General features: G+C 42.1%; 2 protein-coding genes across 4 annotated transcripts in view; one reads left to right on the plus strand and one right to left on the minus strand.

Moving 5' to 3' along the window:
* The first annotated feature begins 227 nt into the window (after positions 1-227).
* aimp2 (aminoacyl tRNA synthetase complex interacting multifunctional protein 2) lies at positions 228-7313 on the plus strand. Its single transcript, XM_068056604.1, has 4 exons — positions 228-415; positions 3974-4180; positions 5651-5882; positions 6807-7313. Exons 1-4 carry the CDS (start codon positions 308-310, stop codon positions 7187-7189), a joined length of 930 nt encoding a protein of 309 aa, XP_067912705.1. The 5' UTR covers positions 228-307; the 3' UTR covers positions 7190-7313.
* Positions 7314-9696: 2383 nt separating this feature from the next.
* The window catches only part of eif2ak1 (eukaryotic translation initiation factor 2-alpha kinase 1), a 39909-nt gene continuing 31323 nt past the window's right edge, over positions 9697-18282 (minus strand). For all 3 annotated transcript variants that reach the window (XM_068056599.1, XM_068056598.1, XM_068056597.1), the window contains exons 13-15: positions 15134-15213; positions 11842-12075; positions 9697-10916 (exon numbers count right to left, since the gene is read on the minus strand). In XM_068056599.1, coding sequence (XP_067912700.1) covers positions 10764-10916; positions 11842-12075; positions 15134-15213 — 467 coding nt within the window. In that variant the 3' untranslated portion in view covers positions 9697-10763. The remainder of the gene's footprint in view (positions 10917-11841; positions 12076-15133; positions 15214-18282) is intronic.

Raw genomic sequence — 18282 nt, forward strand, 5'->3', positions numbered from 1 at the left:
GGAACCAGTCAACTATTACTTGTTATTCTTTAAAAGTAAAACGTTTTGATGCTAACTTTCGAATTTAATACTAAAGAGAAGAGTTAAATTTTATACTAAATTATTTGAATCAAACTATTGTATTTTTATTTGATTGACGTCTCCGCTATCCAAACAGAAACCAGAAGGGGACGGAGGTGTGACCAATGAAATGAAGGAATGGGATACGTGGGCGTTGCGGCCGCGGCGGTTGATGGTAGGTATCCGGTTTCCATGGTGCGTTGCTACGGGCGGTTGGTAAGGTGCAGCTGGGCCGGGTCTGTCTACCATGCAGATGTATAAGGTAAAGCCGTATCTACTGGCTGAGCAGACTGTGGAGTTGCCCACCTGCATGTACAAGCTGCCGAACATTCACCGAAGCACTGCGGACGTTCAGGTACGAAATGTTCGGCGGGGGGTGGTGTGGTTGGGTTGGAGAGGCCTGCACTTCCCACAGGCCGCCTGGAGCCTCAAGCCGCGTATTCCGCGCTGACTTGCCTCCACCTTTTACGGTTCAACTCTACGGGCTGATTGTGTTTCACTGCCACTTATTTATTTTGAAGGTGGCAGGATGAGAATGTATTTACATTGTGCAGCACTGGCCTAACCAATGTGCTCTACAAATGTAACCTGTTAAAGAGTCATTATTGGAAGGAAGACTTGCATTTCCATAGCGTCTTTGACATTCTCAGGGTGAATGAGATGTTTTACAGCCAATTATACAAAACATTGTGAACTGTGATGAGGATGGTGTAGAAATTCAAAAGGACATAGGCGAGTTGGGTGAATGAGCGGACAAGTGGCAGATGAAATTCAATGTGGAGAAATGTGAAGTGATTTATTTTGGTGGGAAGAATGTAAAGAGACAATATAACAAAGGGTACAACTCTAAAGGGGATTCCAGAGCAGAAGGATCTGGGTGTATATGTGCATAAGTTTTTTTTAAAAATTAATTCATGGGATGTGGGTGTCGCTGGCCAGGCCAGCATTTATTGCTCATCCCTAATTGCCCTGGAGAAGGTGGTGGTGAGCTGCCTTCTTGAACCGCTGCAGTCCATTTGGGGTAGGTACACCCACAGTGCTGTTAGGAAGGGAGTTCCAGGATTTTGACCCAGCGACAGTGAAGGAACGGCGATATAGTTCCAAGTCAGGATGGTGTGTGACTTGGAGGGGAACTTGCAGGTGGTGGTGTTCCCATGCATTTGCTGCCCTTGTCCTTCTGGTTGGTAGAGGTCGTGCGTTTGGAAGGTGCTGTCTAAGGAGCCTTGGTGCATTGCTGCAGTGCATCTTGTAGATGGTACACACTGCTGCCACTGTGTTGATGGTGGAGGGAGTGAATGTTTGTAGATGGGGTGCCAATCAAGTGGGCTGCTTTGTCCTGGATGGTGTCAAGCTTCTTGAGTGTTGTTGGAGCTGCACCCATCCAGGCAAGTGGAGAGTATTCCATCACACTCCTGACTTGCGCCTTGTAGATGGTGGACAGGCTTTGGGGAGTCAGGAGGTGAGTTACTCGCCTCAGGATTCCTAGCCTCTGACCTGCTGTTGTAGCCACGGTATTTATATGGGTACTCCAGTTCAGTAAGTCATTAAAGGTGGCAGGACTGGTTGAGAGAGCAGTTAATAAAACATACAGTATCCTAGACTTTAATAGTGGCATGGTGTACAAGAGCAGGGAGGTTATGTTGAACTTGTATAAGACACTAGTTCGACCTCAGTTGGAGTATTGCGTCCAGTTCTGGGCGCTGCACTTTCGGAAAGATGTGAAGGCATTGGAGAGAGTACAGAAGAGATTCACGAGAATAGTTCCAGGGATGAGGAATTTCAGTTACGAAGATAGATTGGGACTGTTTTCCTTGGAGAAGTGAAGGCTGAGAGGAGATTTGATAGCGGTATTCAAAATCATGAGGGGTTTGGAGCGAGTGGATAGGAAAAAACCGTTTCCACTTGTGAAAGGATAGAGAATGAGAGGGCACAGATTTAAAGTGATTGGCAAAAGCGACATGAGGAAAAACTTCATGCAGCAAGTGGTTAGGATCTGGAATGCACTGCCTGTAAGTGGTGGAGGCAGGTTCAATCGAGACATTCAAAGGGGAATTAGACTCTTGTCTGAACTGGAATAATGTGCAGGGATATGGGGAGAAGGTGGGGGAATGGCATTAGGTGAATTGCCCATTTGGTGCAGACATGATGGGCCGAATGGCTGCCTCCTGCTCTGTAACAATTCTGTGAAATGTGTTCTTTGGGATGTTGATTGAGAGAAATATTGGTCAGGACACCAAAGATAACTTCCCTGCTCCTCAAAATTGTGCTGTGGGATTTTTTACGCCCACCTGAGGGCAGATGGTGCCTTGGTTAAATGTCTCATCCGAAAGGAGGTGCATCTTGTTTTGTTTAACAATCGTGAAATCGTTTTCTTGTGAAGTGGATGTTTCAAACTTCATTTCTGAGGGTTGTAAGTGGGCTGTAAATTGTATTAGGAATCAAGCACTTCTGTTTTCCATTCAAAGGGGAAAATCACACTGTTAAACATCTGTGCTTTTCAATTCCATCCCTCTAGAAATTAACCCTGCTTTTTTTTTAACAGGCTTATTAACCTGTGTCACTACTTTTAATTTGTGTATCTGTATCCCTAGATCCCTTTGGCTCCTCTGTCTACCCCATTTAAACATTTAGTTTCCAAGGTGTATGTGGGCCCCTTTTCTTCCTACCAAATGCACCACCTCTATATTGAAATTAATTTGCCAATTACATCTCCATTCTGTTTATTAATGAGGACTGAGACAAAATACAAGATGTTATTAGTTATATCCTCCAGTACTGGGCACCATTCTGGTCTCCATATTATAGAAAGGATATAGAGGCACTGGAGAAAGTGTAAAAAAAATTGACAAGAATGATAGATATAACCTCTCAGTCTGGTTATCAAGAAGACTGAACAGGCTGGACTCTTTTTTTTCTCTTGGTTTGATAGGGTAGACACAGAGTATTTCCACTTGTGAGGGAGACCAGAACTAGGGGCTATAAAGATAAAATAGTCAGTGATAAATAAAGAGTTCAGGAAAAACTTCTTTACCCAGAGAGTGATGAGTGTGGAACTTGCTACCACAGGGAGTAGTTGTAGTGAATAGCATCAATGTATTTAAGGGAAAGCTAGATAAATACATGAAGGAGAAACAAATAGGAGGAAATGTTGATAGGGTTGGATTTAAGAGGAGTGGGATGAGGGTCATGTGCAGCATTAACACCATCATAGACCAGTTGGCTGACTAGCATGTTTCTGTGCTGTAAATTCTATGTAATTTGTATTTTAATGCACTTTTATTTTGAAGGTGGCAGGTTCAAGTTGATAAAGCTGTTTATTTAATGCATATGGGATCCTGGGCTTTATAAATCGAAAGAGCACAAAAAACAAGGGAAGTGATGCTAAATAAACCTTTATAGATTACTGGTGAGGCCTCAGCTGGGGTATTGTATCCAATTATGGGCACCACACCAGGAATGATGCAGAAGTAGTTCACCAGAATGGTACCAGGGATGAGGGACTTCACTTTTGTGGGAGAACTAGAGAAGCTGGGATTGTTCTGCTGAGAGCAGGAAAGGTTAAGGAAAGATTTAATAAGCGATGTTCAAAATTATGAAGCGTTTTGATAGAATAGATAAGGAGAAACTGTTTCCTCTGATGAGTAACCAGAGGGCACTCTCAAGGTAACTGGTAAATAAATAAATAAGTAGTTCAATGTGCAAATTTTCCTCATTCATAAAATGAATAGAGAAAACAACTTTCATTTATTTAGCCTTTCATGGCCTTAGGACATCACAATGCACTTCAAAGACAACTTTTAAATCCTAGTAACCGTTGAAATAGAGGGAAATATGGCAGCCAATTGGCACACATCATGGTCCCACAAACAACAGCACGACAAATGACTACTTAATCCATTGGTTGGTTTTTCAGGATGCAGATGAGTGTCCAGCACTCCAGAACTTGGAATCAAGGCAAACCGAAATCCTGAAACGTTTGTACGAGTTGAAGGCAGTTGTTGATGGGCTGTCAAAGACTGTTCTTACACCAGATGCTGACCTTGATGTTGCAGAAATTAACCACGCCTGTCTTGTACCGACAATCCATACTGTAGCTAATTTAGATTCCGTACTGGGAAAGGTAAGTTTGAATCTCGACTCATATCTCGTTAAATGAGCAACTGCTTTAAGGGTGAATTTAATGGAGTGGGGGGGGGAGGGGAGGGAGAGACCTGCATTTATATAGCAGCTTTCATGACCACAGGACACCCCAAAACGCTTTGCAGCTAATGAATGCTACTCTTGAATGTAGCCACTGTTGCACTGTAGGAAACGCAGCAGCCAAATTGTGCACAGCAAGCTCCCACAAACAGCAATCCGATAATGACCAGATAATCTGTTTTTGCAATGTTGATTGAGGGATAAATATTGGCCAGTTCACCAGGGAGAACTCTGCTACTCTTCAAAATAGTGCCATGGGATCTTTTATATCCACCTGAGAGCAGATGGGGCCTCGGTTTAATGTCTCATCTGAAAGACAGCATCTCTGACAGTGCAGCACTCCCTCGCTACTGTACTGGGCCATCGGCCTAGATTGTTGTGCTCAAGCCCTGGACTGGAACTTGAACCTGCAACCTGTTGATTCAGAAGCGGGAGTGGTATCCACTGAATAACACAGTAGCTCTTTTTTGCTCAGTGAGCTACAGACATTTCTGCTGGTCTCTTTAGAGCTCTTGGTACATGCTGGGTGATGTGCCCTTTTCTCAGTCCAGCTCTAATACATCACCCTCCCTGCTTTCAAAATCTACCTAAAGACATTTCTCCTTAACTGCACTTTCATCACCAATCCATTTCTCCCCTTACACCTTCTGGCCCTGGTATGCCAAAGGTAAAATGTATAATTTATGCAAAAAGTCACTGAAATTTGCAACATCTTAATTTATTTTAACTTTGAATGTAACTTGACCTCCCCAAATACATTGCAGATATTGGTAGTGCACAACTGCTGTTAAATGTTTACATAAGGAGCAGTTTTAACTAAGACTTGTATAGAAAAACTTTTATTGTAGTTAATAAGAGTGAGCCATGTGTTAAACAGATTAAAAAGTGGGAATGTGGCAGCTCCTAACATATCTACATTACATAAGTCTCCCTGTGCAATTCTGATATTAATGCTGTTGTCCTAGATCTATCAGTGGAACCTGCATGTTAATCTGCAGAAATGCAGGAGGGTTATGATAAAAGCAGCCTTATATCAGTATAACAGTTCTAAAATTACTGCCTGACACCCTATGTTCACATAATTGAAGGCTCCATATGTGTAGCTATGAAGAACATACTCAACATGTTGCTATACATGTCTGTTCATATAATGGTGTCCTTGGCATGAGTAAAATCGGTGTTTTTCCACTTTTGGTCAGTTGCTGCGTCAATTAACTTTTCAAGACTAAGATTTTTTTTTTAGATAAGGGTACAGATCAACCATGATCTGATTGAATGGGAGAAATAGGCTTGAGGGGTTGAATGGCCTCCTCCTGTTCCTATGTTGTCAGTTTGTACTGTTTGTGTTGCAATTGCAATTCTCTTTTAATTTAATTACGCTTCACTTTAGAGTTCTGGTGTCCTCCGAGACATTGTCATCAATGCCAGCCCTTCTGAGGTGCCACTGTCCCTATTAGTCCTGCACGGTTTGCTGTGTGAACAATACAAGGTGCTGTCTTCAGTGCATGTGCACTCCTCCGTGCAAAATGTTCCCTCAAAACTCTGGAACTGTCTAGGTGAAGGAAACTGCTGTCGTTCACGGCGGGAATATCAACTTGGCTTCACTCTCGTCTGGAAGGATGGTGAGAAAAAAATATATTGGAGTGTAATTGGAACTTTCCTGAAAACAAAGTGAATTGTTGGAGTTTTCAGTTTGCAGTTTAGTAATTTTGCAAAACAAATTGAGCTCTTCATGGTGTACCAACAGAAATTTTAGACTCTGCTGTAAAGACACTTTACTGAAATAAACAAGTGACAAATTTTGTTAAATGATCAGTTTGAAGCCCAGGTTTGCTCATTGTAATTAGATTGTGCTCAGTCATTTAAAAGGAAATCTATAAATCCGTACTCGGGCAAATTTATACTGAAACAGGCCGTTTTTATAAATGGCTGAGGACAGAATATTTGCTATGGTGTCTGGTGCAAAAGTGGATGCAATGGCCAATGATAACCAATGTGCAATAATACAGACAGACCTGGGCAAACTAGATTGGTGACCAAAGAGTTAAGTGCAAAGTCTTGAGATTTGACAGAAAAAGCAAGAATTTAAGTTGTGCTATGAGTTTTGCTGAGCTGTTCATTCTCATTTTGAGGGATATTGCCAGATACTTTGAATTGGTGCAGGAAGGTAATCTTCTAATAATTGAGGAAGTGTCAGAAGCCTAGACAATTGCTGCTGATTCTGGCATAAGCTTTGACAGTACTCGACGACTGGGTCATTACAAGTTTCTTCCAGCAACATGGTTATTGATTTTCAAAAAATATTATAACGGACCTTCATGGCAGCGCGTGTATTGGAGCAGCTGTTTGCTCATCGGTTTTCATTGACCTAGGTCCCAGGACGACTGAGTACTGACCCTGCCTATCACGCACAGGGAGTGCTAGTTGTTGGCATGGCCATTAAGTAACTAAGTAGAAATTCTGAATGATGCAAGTCTTAAAGTTTGCTCATGTCTTTAAGATGGACTTGCCATGCGTGACAGTTTTTGTTTTCCTCCTTTTGCCAGTGTGTAAAACTCAGATGAAGTTTAGCATCCAAAGTATGTGCTGCATCGAAGGTGAGGGAAATGTCGCCCGTTTCCTCTTTGCGTTACTTGGCCGCGAATATGATGCAGTGACCTCAACACAGATCGACAACTGGGTGGATGTCGCCATCTTCCAGCTGAAAAAGGGCAGCAACAAGGAGAAGGCGGCCGTGCTGCGTTCCTTAAACTCAGCCCTCGGCGAGAGCCCCTGGGTCGTGGGAGTTGATCTGACGTTGGCTGACATTGTGCTGTACTGTGCCTTGAAGCAAGCGGAGATTGCCGGTATTCCAGCCAATGTGCAAAGATGGGTGAAATCCTGTGAGAATCTAGCATGCTTTCATCTAGCACTAAAGCTGCTGAAGTGAATCATTGTTATGGTGAAAATCTACTTTTAGCCCTGTGCAGCTAACACCTGTGCATTTAAATCTCAATGTTTGCATATGAGGAAGTACCTATTCAAACAACTTAATAAATATCTTTTTAAAGGCATTCTTTAAACTGAAACCATTTTTTAAATTAAAGTTGTGCATTTTAGTTCATCTAAATTTTAAAAATTAGGGTTTTTTTCTGCCTGTGCACCATCAGCCAGGCATGCGACTGACACAAGCAGCAACATAAGATGGGCCAGTATTTGCATTGTCTTCACTTGTAGGTTCAGTGATCCGAAAAGCTGAGTGAGTGGCTCTGCCATGCTATCAAACTATAAGCAAGTGGAAATTTTTGGGGAAGATAGCTACTTGGAGACTATCCATAAAAGTAAATCAAAAATCAGAATTTTCTTTAACTCCCACCCTGCCAATCCTCCTTTTCATACACACTCAGTCTCGAGAGCTCCTTTTGCTCTTTTCTTGGAAAGTTGCATCTCAAATAAAATTGAACACAGTTTTAATAGTATAAGGATTAAAATATCACGTGTACTTTTGGGGAGTTAAGTATACCAAGCTTGTAAACAATGCTTTATCTGAGACCCACCTGTTACCAGTTCCTCTTGTAGTATGGACTATCATTGAGGAGCAGTAATTCCTACAGTGCTGTCCTTTATGATGAATACCCTGTGGATTGGTGCCTGAAACAGGTTGATCACAACTGTTGCTGAACAAGAGTAGGCCATTCAGCCCATCAAACTGCCCCACCATTCAATACGATCATGGCTGATCATCCACTTCAATGCCTTTTATCCCCGCATTATCCCCATATCCCTTTGTCATTGGTATTTAGAAATCTGTCGATCTCTGCTTTAAACATACTCAATGACTGAGCTTCCACAGCCCTCTGGGTTACAGAATTCCAAAGATTTACAACCCTCTGAGTTAAGAAATTAGCCTTAATTGCTTGCTGCACCTGCATGTTAGCTTTCAGTGACTTATTGATGAGGACACCCTGGTCCCTTTGTACATCTTACCATTTAAGAAATACTCTGCACATCTATTCCTCCTATCTTACATTTTTCCACATTATATTCCATCTGCCACGTTCTTGCCCACTCATTAAGTCTGTCCAAATCCCCTTGAAGCTGCTTTGCATCTTCCTCGCAACACACATTCCCACCGTTCTGATGAAAGGTCACTGACCTGAAACATTAACTCTGCTTCTCTCTCCACAGATGCTGCCAGATCTGCTGAGTATTTCCAGTATTTCTTGTTTTTATTACACATTCCCACCTAGATTTGTGTCATCTGTGAACTTGGAAATATTACATTTGGTCCCCACATCCAAGTCATTGATATATTGCGGACAGCAGGGGCCCAAGCACTAATCCCTGCGGTACCCCACTAGTCACAGCCTACCAACATGAGAATTACCCATTTATTCCTACTCTGCCTGTTAACCAATCCTTAATCCATGCCAGTATATTACCTCCTATCCCATGTGCTTTAATTTTGCGAACCAACCTCCAGTGGGGAACATCAAAAGCCTTCTGAAAATCCAAGTATGCCACGCCCACTGACTCAGCTTTATAAATTCTGTAACATTCTCAAAAAACTCCCAACAGGATCGTCAAACATGATTTCGCATTCATAAATCCATGTTGGCTATACCCAATCAGATCATTATTACCCAAGTGTCTATTTATCACATCCTTTAGAATAGATTCTAGCATTTTCCCAACGACTGATGTAAGGTTAATAGGTTTGTAATTCCCTGTTTTCTTTTTCTCTCACTCCCTTCTTAAATAGTGGGGTGACATTTGCTGCCTTCCAATCTGCAGGAACTGCTCCAGAATTTTGGAAGATGATCAATGCATCCACTATCTCCATAGCTACCTCTTTCAACATCCTGGGATAGCAGGTCCTGGAGACTTATCAACCATCAGCCCATTAATTCCTCCAATATAAAACTTGCTAACACTAATTTCCTTCAATTCCTCATTCTCCCTAGTCCCTTGGATCTCTAATTCTGGGAGATTTCTTGTATCTCCCTCAGTGAAGACAGACACAAAGTAATCATTTAGCTTCTCTGCCATTTTTGTATTCCCATTTTAAATTCTCCTGACTCAGCCTGTAATGGACCCACATTTGCCGTAGCCAACGTTTCCTTTTTCCATACCTATAGAAGCTTTTGCAGTCCGTTTTTATATTTTTTGCTAGCTTACTATTCTATTCTCCCTTTCTTTATCAGTTTCTTCGTCCTGCTTTGCTGTATTCTAAAATCCTCCCAATCCTCAAGTTTACTACTATTTCTGGCAACTTTATAGACCTTTTCTTTTAATCTTATACAATCCTTAACTTCCTTTGTTATCCACGGTTGACTGCATTTACTTTTGGGGTTTTTGTGCCTTGAAGGAATGTATAGTTGCTGTAAACTATGTAATAATTCTTTAAAGAGCTAACGTTCACAGCTGATGTTTGTGAATTGCCGAGCAGTCAAGAAGCATTGAAATATATTTTACATCAGATAATGTAGCTTTTACCAGTTAGAATGTCACAGTACATACATCCAAACATGAGAGACAGCTTTAGCATCATAGAGGACTAAACACGAGCAGATTTGTGCTCAAGGCCTTAATACCATTGCTATGCACTTCAGACTACTTTTATTCATTCTCAATGTGGGCATTGCTGGCAAGGGCAGCATTATTTGCCCTCGAAGGTGATGGTGAGCAGCCTTCTTAAAGCTGCAGTCAGTTTGGTGAAGGTATGTACACCCCTTTGCTTTCCTACACATCTCTTTGACCAGTACATTTAATTGAGGAAACGTGCAGGAAATCCATTCTTAAAATGGACTTGCACTTATATTTCAAAGTGCATCTGAAATGCAGGCACATGTGGAGGAACCACAGCAACTATAGTTGCATGTAGTAAGATTCTACAAACAGTAATGAGATGAATGGCCAGTTAATGTATCTTTGGTCAGGCCACAGCTACCTCCTATTTATAGAGAGAAAGACTTGCATTTATATAGTGCCTCAGGATGTCTCAGCACTTCATAGCCAATGAAGTACTTTTGTAGTATAGTCATTATAATGTTGGAAACACAGAAAATTTTAGATTAGATTTTTTTTAGTAAAGTTAAGAAGTTTAGTTAATTGAGGGATAGAAAACGCCAGGACATCACGGAGAACTCCCCTAATCTTCGATTAGTGTCATGAACTCTTTTATGTCCACCTCAAAGTGCAGATGGAGCCTTGATTTAACATCTTATACGGAAGACAGCATTTCCGACATCCTCCCTCAGTACTGCACTGGGAGTGTCAGCCTAGATTTTTATGCTCGAGGCGTGAGTGGGACTTGAACCTATGACTTTCTGACTCAGGTGAGTGCTACACACTGAGCCCTACACACTGAGCCCCAGCGCTTCCATGAATGAAAATGAATGCAAACCTTGCACAACCAACTCATTAAACATGTACATTCACAAAACACGCTCTCGTCACATGAGGTATTCAAAATGAACTTGGGCGGAAAAGACTGGGAGAAATTTTCTCCAGGAAACCATGAACTAGCTGGGTTCCCCCTCCCCAGTCAGTAATTTGATTTTCTCTTTGAGGTTTCTGATTTCATCTTCCTGATCAATCACTTTCTGTTGTAGGCTCTTAATTTTGTGTTCCTGGATCACGACTTTCTGTTCCAGGTCGTCCTGTGGTGTAGTAGCCTATGTGTGAAATATCAGCCATTATCAGGGAGAAGTAAAAGAAAAATTGCTGAAGCACAAAACAGCACAGGAGGTAGTTATCTAGCCCATCAGCTCTTTACATGAGCAATCCAAAACTAATCCTGCTATAGCCCCAGATTATATTTAAATTATATTTTCCCCTCCATTTTCTAAGGAGGCTAAATCTTCACCGAAGGCCAAAGTTGACCTAGATGAATGAGATTAAATCCCTCCTCCGATTCTCCCTCCCCCTCCCACCAACAAGGAAGATTTACATTTTTATTGTGCCTTTTGTGATCTTAGGACAAAGCACTTTCCAGCCAATTAGGTACTTTAAGTGTAGTCACTGCTGTAATGTAGGAAATGCAGCAGCCAATTTGCACACAGCAAGATCCCACAAATGAAATAAATGACCAGATAGTATATTTGAGATGTCGGTTGAAGGATAAATATTGACCAGGACACCAGGGAGAACTCTCCTGCTCTTCAAGTAGTGGCTGTGGGATCTTTTACATCCACTTGAGGGGGCAGATGGGGCCTTGGTTTAAAGTCTCATCTGAAAGACACCATCACCGACAGTGTAGGACTCTCGGTACTGCATTGGGAGTGTTGTCCTGGAGTGTGGCTTGAACCCACAACCTTCTGATTCAGAGGAGAGGGAGCTACCCACTAAGTCATGGCTGATTAAATGCAAGAGGCAAAGTTAAATTCCTTAGGGTGAGAAACAGGGCAATACCCAATTTTCTTTACAATCAACTAACGGCTTGCTAACAAAACTGCATTCTCAGAAATCACCGTTTTTCCAAATCTCTTATTTGTCAATGGGTGCTTACAGAGAAAAGCAGGAATTCTGATGGGTTTTGAACGAGGAACTTCTGCCCTTACTCCCTAAATCAATTTTCAGGAACAAAGCTTTTCACCCTACCTCAAGTGAACTATGGAAAAGTTCAGTGGCCAACATCTCATCTGCACTCAGTCTGCAGGAAGCGATTCTGCTGGTTAGCATCTTAACATATTTAGCATGTACAGGCCACCGGTGTGTAAAGTCCTCTGGGATGTGGCATTCTCGAATCGCTGTGAGTGTCTTTATCCTTTCCATCATGGTTCCAAAGGGCTGGAAGAGCTCCAGTAGGATGATACCTACACTGTACATATCTGACTAAAAGTGGAGATTGAAACACAGATGTTACAGCATGGAAACAGTCCATTCACCCCAACCAATCCCTGTCGGAGTTTAGTTTAGTTTAGAGATACAGCACTGAAACAGGCCCTTCGGCCCACCGAGTCTGTGCCGACCATCAACCACCCATTTATACTAATCCTACACTAATCCCATATTCCTACCACATCCCCAGCTGTCCCTATATTTCCCTACCACCTACCAATACTAGGGGCAATTTATAATGGCCAATTTACCTCCCAACCTGCAAGTCTTTTGGCTTGTGGGAGGAAACCGGAGCATCCGGAGAAAACCCACGCAGACACAGGGAGAACTTGCAAACTCCACACAGGCAGTACCCAGAATTGAACCCGGGTCGCTGGAGCTGAGGCTGCGGTGCTAACCACTGCGCCGCCCTAGTTTACCTCCACCTGAGGAAGTGGATCCAATCATGTTTACCCATCCTCTTCCCATATCCTTCATCCTTTTAACCACCCATCTAATCTAATCAAGAATGTTTCAACCACAGAGTTTAGGGCCCAGGCAACTGATAGCACGGCTGACAATGATAGAGCGGTGGTAATCGAGGATGCTCAAGAATTGGAAGTTAATTCTGCAATCTCAATCTGTGTGAAGAAGTTACTCCTTCTGTCTGTTCTAAATTTCTTTCATTGAACCTTGTATGTATAGTTACAATTCAGTACAAGAAAGTGGTGTAAGCCAGTGGCTTTCAACCTTTGCTATATGGGATACTTCCTGCAAATGCTGATGCTGTCATAGGGGAATCTCTTGTGCTAACTTAGATCACTAAAGGCAACAGCACGGGTAGATAAGGTGATTAGGAAGGCATATGGGATAGTTGCCTTTATTAGCCGAGGCGTAGAATATAAGAGCAGGGAGGTTATGATGGAGCTATATAAAACGCTAGTTAGGCCACAGCTGGAGTACTGTCTTTTCAGTTCTGGTCGCCACACTCTAGGAAGGATGTGATTGCACTGGAGAGGGTGCAGAGGAGATTCACCAGGATGTTGCCTGGGCTGGAGCATTTCAGCTATGAAGAGAGACTGGATCGGCTAGGGTTGTTTTCCTTACAGCAGAGAAGGCCGAGGGGGGACCTGACTGAGGTATACAATAGATAGGGGCATAGATAGGAAGCAACTTTTTCCCTTAGAGGAGGTGTCAATAACCAGGGGGCATAGATTTAAGAGGGGATTTGAGGAAAAGAAAATTTCACCCAGAGTGTGGTTGGAATCTGGAGCACACTGCCTGAAAGGGTGGTAGAAGCAGGAACCCTCGCAACATTTAAGAAGCATTTAGATGAACATTTGAAACGCCATAGCATACAAGGCTACGGGCCAAGTGCTAGAAAATGGGATTAGAATAGACAGGTGCTTGATGGCTGGCACAGACTCCGAAGGGCCTGTTTCTGTGCTGTATAACTCTATGACTAACTGCAGAAGGTACATCAGGAAAACAGAGCCATCATTGCAATGGAAGTATATAAGTTTAACAAATACAAGGGGAAAATAGTGCAATATAGAACTCTTCAGATATTTGTGTTGAGCTCAAAAAACTCTGTTGCCTGTGTCCTAACTTGCACAAAGACCGGTTCACCCACCACCCTTGTGTTCGCTGATCTAGACTGGCTCCCAGTCCAACAATATCCAGATTTTAAAATTTTCATCCTTGTTTTCAAATCTCTCCATATCTCTGTAATCTCCTCCAGCCCTACAACCCTCCGAGGTCCCTCCACTCCTCCAATTCAGGCCTCTTGAGCATCCCTGATTACCGTCACTCCAGCATTGGTGGCTGTGCCTTCAGTTGCCTGGGCCCTAAACTTGAATTCCCTCCCTAAACCTCTCTGCCTCTCTCCCCTCCTTTAAAACGCTCATTAAAACCTATCTCTTTGACTAAGCTTTTGGTCATCTGTCCTTACGCATGTCTCATTGTCAAATTTTGTTTTGATAAAACTCCTGTGAAGCACCTTGGGATTTCTTACTACGTTCAGGTGCTATATCAATACAAGTTGTTACAGATTTGATTTCTAGTACATCACAGACTTAATGTCCATGATGTAAACCATTGCAAAAATGCTAATTAGAAGCCAGGATGGACAGTTGCAAAGTATGAGGTGGAGAAGATATAACCTGCAAATGTTCCTTCAATTTTACAAGAGCAACCTTATATTTATGCAGGTTGTATTGCGCAGTCATTTATACAAATTTAATAAATTAATAAACCATTTTGTTCCTCTATTTCCTGTGTATAAAATCTTATTTCCTGTTGTCACATTTTTGTTACACTTTTGTTAAATATTAAATTATAAATTCATATCTTCACATTTATAATAATCCCTGTCTATGTAAACTTGTCACACTGCAATTATCCCCTTCAGCCAATGGTGGCGCTGTTGTCTGTATTTATATTTCAGCTCCTCTGCCTGTACTGCAGAAACCTTCCAAACAACTCTGCTTCTCAAGTTCCTGTAAGTTTTGCTATTTACATATAATAATGTGACAATCAACATTTTATTGAAAAATAAGGTCTGAATTATAACCGATCACCCTGCTTCAATTATCCCATAACCTCTATCCCTGCCTCACAGAAGACAACACTTGACGTATAGTACATAGTAAGAATAGTACAATCAAAAAGACTTAACATAATAATTTAGTCCCGATAATCTGACAAAGGAAACCCTGCAGTTTCTCAATCAATTAGGAAAGGAAGGCGGCAATTCAGCGCCTTGAACCGATTCTGTCATTGAACTGGATAATGGCCATCCACCTGCCTTGGTTCTGTAACCCTTAATACCCTTGCCTCAGTTTTAAACTTTTCAATTGCTCCCCAGCCTCAACAGCTTTTGGGGCGGGGGGGGTGCAATCCAGGTTTCCACTAATTTAATGGTTTTGATAAAACATCCCATCACCCTGAATTATATTTTGCATTCTTTTATTCCAGCCGTAAGTATCTATGAGTTAACAAGCTGGCCTGGAGAATTCACAATTAGAAAATGGAAATTAAACAGGAGGATTACGTTTTTAACAGATATGCGTACCTTAAAGTCATAGCAAGAGCCTCTCAGTTGTTCGGGGGAAGCATACAGACAAGTCCCCACTCCTGAGGTGTGCTTTGCATCTGGCAGCAAACAGTAAATAAGAGAAGTTAATATGCCCTCAACAAGAGCACAAGGAGAAAACTCTTAAAGGTCAATTTATCACAGTTCTCATCAAATAATGAGTTATCTTCACACACACACACTGTATGAGTTACTATCCACAACCCACCCCCCATCTCCTCTCTGCATCACCCCCCCCCCCCCCCCCATTCTTCTGATATGGTTTCATTGGTGAACAGTGTTCTTGGCTTAGCTAATGCAGAAAAGAGCACAGTGGCACATCAGGTTAACTCTTGGGGCATTTTATTCCCACCCAGCTGAACAGCAGTTAGGAAACTGAGTTCATGAGCAGAAAATTATAATTCAAAATACAAGTCGCTTTTCCTGAAACTTCTGACCTATTTTTTCTTCCTTCACACATAATTAGGCTGGTAGCACTCTCGCCTCAGTCGGAAGATCGTGGGTTCAAGTCCACACAAGAGACTTGAGCACAAAATCTAGGCTGACATTTCACTGCAGTACTGAGGGAGTGCTGCGTTGTCGGAGGTCCCGTCTTTCAAATGAGATATTCAATTGAGGCCCCAGCTGCCGAGATCCCAGGAACTATTTGAAGAGTAAAGAGTTCTGGAATGCACTGCCTAGAAGGGCAATGGAAGCAGATTCACTAGCAACTTTCAAAAGGGAATTGGATATATACCTGAGAAAGAAAAATTTGCAGGGCTAAGGGGAAAGAGTGGGGAAAGATTAGCAAGGACAAATGTGGGTCCATTGCAGATGGAGACAGGAGAATTTGTGGTGGAGAATGGGGAAAGTGGCAGAGAGACTAAACAATTACTTTGTGTCTGTTTTCATGGAGGCAGATACAGAAAATCTCCCAGAAATACTAGGGGACTTGTAAAAATGAGGAACTTAAAGTAATTAGTATCAATAAAGAGGTAGTACTCGAAAAATTAATTGGATTGAAATTTGATAAATCCCCTGGACCAGATAAGCTACATCCCAGAGTACTGAAGGAGGTGGCTATAGAGATAGTGGATGCACTGGTGGTTATCTTTCAAAATTCTATAGATTCTGGAAGGGTTCCTGCAGACTGGAAAGTAGCAAATGTAACCCCACTATTTAAGAAGGGAGTGAGAGAGAAATGGAGAACTACAGGCCTGTTAGTTTGACATCAGTAGTAGGGAAAATGTTAGAATCTACTATAAAGGATGAGATAACTGGACACTTGGAAAATAATGATATGATTGAGCAGAGTCAATATGGATTTATGAAAGGGAAATCATGTTTGACAAACCTATTGGGAGTTTTTTTGAAGATGTTGCTTGTAGCATAGATAAAGCAGAACCAGTGGATGTGGTGTATTTGGATTTTCAGAAGGCTTTTGATAAGGTCCCACACAGGAGCTTAGTAAACAAAATCAGAATACATGGGTATAAAAGCAAAATACTGCAATGCTGGAAATCCAAAATAAAAACAGAAAATGCTGGAAATAAACAGCAGGTCAGGTAGCATCTGTAGAGAGAGAAGCAGAGTTAACGTTTCAGTTCTGTGACCCGAGTTCTGATGAAAGGTCACAGACCAGAAACGTTAACTCTGCTTCTCTCTCCACAGATGCTGCCTGACCTGCTGAGTATTTCTAGCACTTTCTGTTTTTATTTTAGAACACAAGGGATTGGGGGTAATATACTTCTTTGGATTGTGAATTGGTTAGCAGAGAGTAGGAATAAACGTGTCATTCTCAGGATGGCAGGCTGTTACTCATGGGGTACCACAAGAATCAGTGCTGGGGCCACAGCTGTTCACAATCTATATAAATGATTTGGATATGCGGACCAAATTTAATATTTCCAAATGTAAGTTGTGAGGAGGCTTCGAGGGGATTTGGACAGGCTATGTGAATGGGCAAGAAATGGCGAATGGAATATAATGTGAATAAGTGTGAAGTGATCCACTTTGGTAGAAAAACAGAAAGGCAGAGTATTTCTTAAATGGAGAGAGTTTGGGAAGTGTTGATGTCCAAAGGGACCTGGGTGTCCTTGTTCATGAGTCACTAAAAGTTAACATGCAGGTGCAGCAAGCAATTAGGAAGGCAGATAGTATGTTGGCCTTCATTGCAAGGGGATTTGAGTACAGAGTAAAGATGTCTTGCTGCAATTGTATAGAGCCTTCATGAGACCGCAGCTGGAGTATTGTGTACAGTTTTGGTCTCCTTATCTAAGGAAGGATATACTTGCCATAGAGGGAGTGCAACGGAGGTTCACCAGGCTAATCCCTGGGATGGTGGGATTGTCTTAGGAAAAGAGATTGCAGAAACTGGGCCTGTATTCTCTAGAGCTTCGAAGAATAAGAGGTGATCTTATTGAAACTTACAAAATGCTAACAGGGCGTGACAGAGTAGACGTGGATAGGATATTTCCTCTGACTGGTGAGTCTAGAACCAGGGGACACAGTCTCAGAATAAGAGGCAGGTCATTTAAGACAGAGATGAGGAGGAATTTCTTTACTCAGAGGTTGGTGAATCTTTGGAACTCTCTACCCCAGAAGCTCAATCATTGAGCAGGTTCAAGACAGAAATCAATAGATTTCTGGATACTAGTGACATCAAGGGATATGGGGATAGTGGGGGAAAATGGTGTAGCGGTAGATGATCAGCCATGATCTGTTTGAATGGCGGAGCAGGCTCGATGGGCCGAATGGCCTACTCCTGCCCCTATTTCCTCTGTTCCTATGACTAATTGGATAGATCTTTAAAACAGCTGGCACAGGCATGATGTCGTGATAGAAAAGAAAGAAGAAAAACTTGTATTTATATAGCGCTTTTCACGACCACCAGACGTCTCAAAGTGCTTTACAGCCAATGAAGTACTTTTGAAGTGTAGTCACTGTTGTAATGTAGGAAACACAGCAGCCAATTTGTGCACAGCAAGCTCCCACAAACAGCAATGTGATAATGACCTCGTAATCTTTTTTTTGAGATGTTGATTGAGGGATAATTATTGGCCAGGACTCCGGGGAGAACTCCCCTGCCCTTCTTCAAAATAGTGCCATGGGATATTTTACATCCTTCCAAGCAAGCAGATGGGGCCTCG

This window comes from Heterodontus francisci, chromosome 24, assembly GCF_036365525.1.
Source record: "Heterodontus francisci isolate sHetFra1 chromosome 24, sHetFra1.hap1, whole genome shotgun sequence".
Classification (NCBI taxonomy): Eukaryota; Metazoa; Chordata; class Chondrichthyes; order Heterodontiformes; family Heterodontidae; genus Heterodontus; species Heterodontus francisci.

Bases quoted from the DNA above. Each gene is read 5' to 3' on its own strand.
- aimp2 (XM_068056604.1), top strand. From the start codon at position 308: ATGCAGATGTATAAGGTAAAGCCGTATCTACTGGCTGAGCAGACTGTG. The intron at 4,181-5,650 runs GTAAGTTTGAAT...GCTTCACTTTAG, and splicing joins TAGATTCCGTACTGGGAAAG to AGTTCTGGTGTCCTCCGAGA. The intron at 5,883-6,806 runs GTGAGAAAAAAA...TCCTTTTGCCAG, and splicing joins CACTCTCGTCTGGAAGGATG to TGTGTAAAACTCAGATGAAG.